At 35.9% G+C, this 5,000-nt stretch overlaps 1 protein-coding gene across 4 annotated transcripts in view; it reads left to right on the top strand.

The window, feature by feature from the left end:
• LOC137977750 (band 4.1-like protein 1) overlaps positions 1-5,000 on the top strand; it is a 24,184-nt gene that overhangs the window by 491 nt on the left and 18,693 nt on the right. For all 4 annotated transcript variants that reach the window (XM_068825076.1, XM_068825075.1, XM_068825074.1 and 1 more), the window contains exons 2-3: positions 728-832; positions 1,114-1,156. In XM_068825076.1, the coding sequence (XP_068681177.1) occupies positions 728-832; positions 1,114-1,156 (148 nt within the window). The remainder of the gene's footprint in view (positions 1-727; positions 833-1,113; positions 1,157-5,000) is intronic.

Below are 5,000 nucleotides of genomic sequence, written 5' to 3'. Positions count from 1 at the left end.
GAATCTATTTTTTGTCCTCCTCCTAAAGTATGATTCTGTATTTGGAAAGGGCAAATACGCGAAAGAAGACTGCTGTCTTCTCTGTGGCTTCATCAGCACGACATTGACAAAACTGAATTCGGTGTTAAAAATGGCAGTGTTTGGTTAATACTGCGTAGACTACCACGTTAATTCGGAATTGTCTACATCGTTCGACATTATTAACGGTAGAATGTGTTCGCTGCAAGCTCAGAGAAGACGGCTTTTATGTGTTTGTCAGCGCGTGATCTACTGAAATACCGATCTACTGAGGCCCTCGAAGTGCGGGAAAACGTGCTTTCAGTACCAACTCAACAGGAACATCGGAATTTTTTTTCTTTCGAATGTTTTGATTGTTTCCCTTTCATTTGAGAAACATTACACTTTATTGATTCTGTGGGCAGGCTGTGTGAGTTGTATCATCAGAAAGTTATTTTTGTCTCTCAAATCTGTGTTCACTGGCTTCCACACTTTTCGAAGCCGGCTTCTTTCGCGATCATTACAAAACGACGTACATGTAAATCCCATGTTAGGGAAAAAAGGCTGTTGATCATGCTAAAATGATCAAGTTTGGTTTTCTCTCCCTCTAATGATAGTGAAGATTTTAGTGTATAAAATATCAAATCATCAGTATTTCTCAGCTTGTGATCTTTATTTATTTATACAACTCGTCATTTGGACTGATTTCAATTGTTTTTGTTGTTCAAAGAAAAATGCAAAAGGTCTGGATCTCATGCACTGGGTAACAACACAACTGAATATTGCCGAAAAAGAATATTTCGGCCTACTCTGGAAAGACAAAACGGGGGAAAAGGTTTGTGATTGTTTATATCAACCTAGCCTAACGTTGAGGGTATTATTGATTAAGACCCAAACCTATGAATAATACTTAATTGTTATCTCAGTGTTTTGTCTAGTATATTACAATAAATCTGCTTTATTGCCTGCTAAAAGAACTTTCTGGCTGGCTGTTGTCTTTTGGAAATACATTTTGCCATTGCGTGACTAATAATTCAAAGCGTCAAAGTGCACGCAATTTTTGGTTCCTAACGGGTCGTGGACGCTTATGTGTGTGTATTTTCTTTCATCCTATAGTACTGGCTGGACCCACAAAAGAAAATCACCTCGCAACTGAATGGTAAATAATAAGTATGACAATATTAATCTTTATGGCATCCACTTTGGAGTTAGTTTCCCATGACTAAGTCACTTCCACACCCCTGTAAGTGTATTGTCATGCTAACGAGGGTGGTTTATCTTCAAGTCAAATTTTTGTGGAATGTTCGTTGTGTAGAATAATACAAAGTGTCAGTGTATTTATTGGTATCTCAGAATCAGACAGTAAGCAGAACTTGGGGCAAAATTGTCTCCAAAGTTTTTACATAAAAAAACAACAAGAAAACAGGCGATTTAGATCCTACAAATTAGCTCCTGAGAGATTTTCTCTGGATACACAGCATAAATTGTTTTCGGCTATTGTTTATTGGGATGTAATTTGTGTGGGCGAGAAACCAATTAAAGCCAGTAATGCTCATTCTTGAAAAAGTTGAAAGTTGCCGTCTTTTTATGAATTTGCTGGTGATCTAATTTTGGTTTACGTAAACAAAAGCAATATTTATTATATGCAAGTGGAAGCCAGTAATCCTCAGTGAGTTAGAAGTGGCAAAAGAGTGTGTGAAAGTTTGAACGAAACATGCGAAAGAGTGTGGTGTAAGATTTGAAAAGTACTGAGCATAACTGTTATGCACCAGGTCAAGGGTTTCATTGAATAATAAAAACATAGCCCTTTATTAAAAAATTATCAGAACATGTATTCAGTAACCACCAATAAACATTTAGCCAAGAAATTTTGCAGAGAAGAGTAAACATTGGGGCTGTTGGTTACACTGTGCAAGATCATCTTAACTTTTGAGTTTATATGTATATAAATATAAGTAAAACTCTTGAATTTTACTTTCAAATGAAAGCTAATGAGTGCTTTTGTGTAGTTTTGATAAATTATAAGTGTAAAATGCTCCTAACATTTGAGTCGGGATTTGAAGGCAAATCTTTTGAAATCATATAAATGAAAACCATGTTATTAAGTGTTTTTTGCACTACCACACACATGCCAGTTTGCTAAAACATCCTTAACTGAAAACATATTATTTTGTACTTCCTTTCATTGCTAAAATCAGGTGATCATAGGTTGCATGGTCAATTATTGTAATTGTAGATTCTCTTGACTTTCCAGATAAGGTCAAATTTGGATTGATTGGCAAACTTTGTCCATGAACTTGAAAATCACGTATTGTTTGAGATGAGAAGGGCATAAAGTTCTTGATGTTGTGGTGTGATCCATAGGGGAGAGGAGCGGGGGGTGCAGTAACTGACATTATGAATAGTACCCCAGTCCACTGGAAGGAAATGATGTACTAAACACAAACTGAAGACTAAATTGAAATGGCTTTTTATTAAACAAAAAATAAAATACAAACATTTTAGTACTAAATTTAAGCATAAACTGCCTGTTTTAGGTATAAAAGTGAATACAGTAGGTCCAGACGGTTTGGCTGAACAGTCAAGTGTGTTGTTGTTTCAAATCATTAATGATAAAACCAAAAGCAAACAGTTATTGAAACAATGCTGTTCTTTTAGTGATCATGTCCCTTTATTAATAAAGGAAATTGGCATTAGAGCACTTGGCGGGTGTTTTTGTCATTCATTCTTCTGTGTAAAAATTCACACCCATGGTTTTCATCTAGGCAAGTTTGCTTTGGAAAAATGAATATTGATCAAATGCCATGATAAGTTAGTTTGTTCACTAATGCCTAAAAAACCCAGATGTACAGTGTACATTCAATTGCCTTGTGGCTTTTTCACTCTCAGTGGGGTCTTAAGAAGTTGTTGACTGCATTTTATTTGGTGTTAAAGTGTGATGCATCAATATACTGTAGTTGATTGGTTTTAGTTGTGAGACACCCTTTTGTTTTGTATTTTTAATTTTGTCATTGAACCATGCCCAGCTTTAGAAAATTGAATGTTATCTATTTTACGCTGAAGTTCCGCAAGTCCAACGCAGAAAAAGCATTTGTGTTAAGAGGCTCAAGCAGGTTTCATTCCACAGGGCTGCAGTTCCCTTAATTTTGCTTATGAGGTGATATTCCTCTGTGGCCATTTTACATCATTACTGGTCCAAATTTGACAAAATAGCAAAACAAATTTAAAAAAGGTGCCTCTGGCACTTCATTTAGTTTAACAGTTCTTCGATAAAACCAATTTTGAAGCTGTTTCTTTAACCCTTTCACTCCCAATAGTGCCACTTATAGATTTTACTCTGTCAAACGCCAGACGATTTTACTCCTCAATGGAGAATCCCACGGGGCTGAAAGGGTTAACCCTTCAAGTGCCAAGGGGGTCCCTCATTAATCATTTTGGAGTTAGAGTAAAATCTATAATTGTCCGTTGGGAGTTAAGTGTTGATAATTTATTGGTGATAGTAATCAGGATGTTTAATATTGTACATGTACATGTAGAACTTGTTTCCTAAGGTCATGCTGTGATAGAAGTTCTTTTAAGTCATCTTTTTCCAGTTTTTAAATTTGTAACTGACTTCATAATCACAGTTTTTAGCTCTTTTCTGCACTGAATGAATATGGGACAGTTTTGATATTGATTTTGCCACAATTCTCAATATTATCAGTGACAATATTATACATACTTTATAAGGAAATTCATTGGCGAGGAAGTTCGCTAAGAAACCGGAAAGCTTGCAATGTATTTGAGTTCCTCAAGAATGAGATTTAGCAGTAGATCTAGTTAGAAACTAACTGCAATGGATTTTTTTTATATACACACACCCACACATGCAAGTTTTTCCTCATGTTGTAAGGTTTTGAAAACTTCATACCAGAATTATGACATCAGCTGAAATACCTGATATTAAATTTATTAACATAACTGTTATGATATCACTCCTACCACTTGTTTAAATTTCAATATTGGATTGAATTTGTTTGCTAGCTTGTTCATGTGTCATTGCACGCGCACTTTGAAGAGCACTTATTGTGGTTTGTTTCCTAACATCATCAAGGATACATGTACGTCAGAAGCAGTGGGGTTTTTGAGTTGTGACGTACTTGAATGTATTTGTGTGATAATTGGAATTTTTTTCATTGATATTTCTATTGTCTTCCAGTTTGTTAAAAGTATCTATTAATAGTGATGTGTTACATTTGACGCGGCCAAAAACACTTACTGTAAATGACAAGCGTAATGAAAATCCATAATTTAACGCAATGGCAAGCAGTTGTAAACACGCAATTGCCAGACATCTGTGAATGGCCTTTCAACTGTCTTGCAGCTTTTAACTATATGAACCTAAAGCATGGGGGAGAATGATTTTGTCGACATTTGCTTAACAAATAAGATCATTTGAGATATACAGGAATGAAAATGCACATTGCGCTGTTTCAGCACGAATATGCAAAAATTTAATGCGACAAGCCAACTTAATTTTACTCTCTGCATGAAAATGGCCGAATTAATCAGTCACTTTTAAATCATTGAACTCTCCAACTGAACCCCCAAACAATCCCGAAAAATCTTCTTCATACTGCCTGAAACTGAACGAACCAGTTCCTTGTGAGACAAATTTAACTTCAGGAGGGAGGTGATGAAAGGTCACAGAACCACGAATGGTCAACATCACGCAAACCGAGATTTCGAAAACTAAAGCGACAGCAAACGTTTCATGGATTAGTGTTCAGAATATCTTCCTGCTCCAATCAAGTGCAAGACATCTTGTCAAGAAACATCACAGCAAACTAGGCATTGTAGTTCACTGATAAATTTGCTCTGAAATGAACATCCTTAGAATGTGGAAAGCGTATAAAAAAATATGTACTTCATCTAGAGGGAGTCTTTCTGTGGCAACAGTTTTGCCGCAAAACAAACAAAATTGCTCCACAAGGTCCCTGATTCTTTTCATTAGCTCCTGAGAG

The sequence above is a fragment of the Montipora foliosa genome, chromosome 11 (genome assembly GCF_036669935.1).
Source record: "Montipora foliosa isolate CH-2021 chromosome 11, ASM3666993v2, whole genome shotgun sequence".
NCBI classification, from domain to species: domain Eukaryota; kingdom Metazoa; phylum Cnidaria; class Anthozoa; order Scleractinia; family Acroporidae; genus Montipora; species Montipora foliosa.
This window is presented reverse-complemented; position numbering and strand designations above follow the sequence as displayed.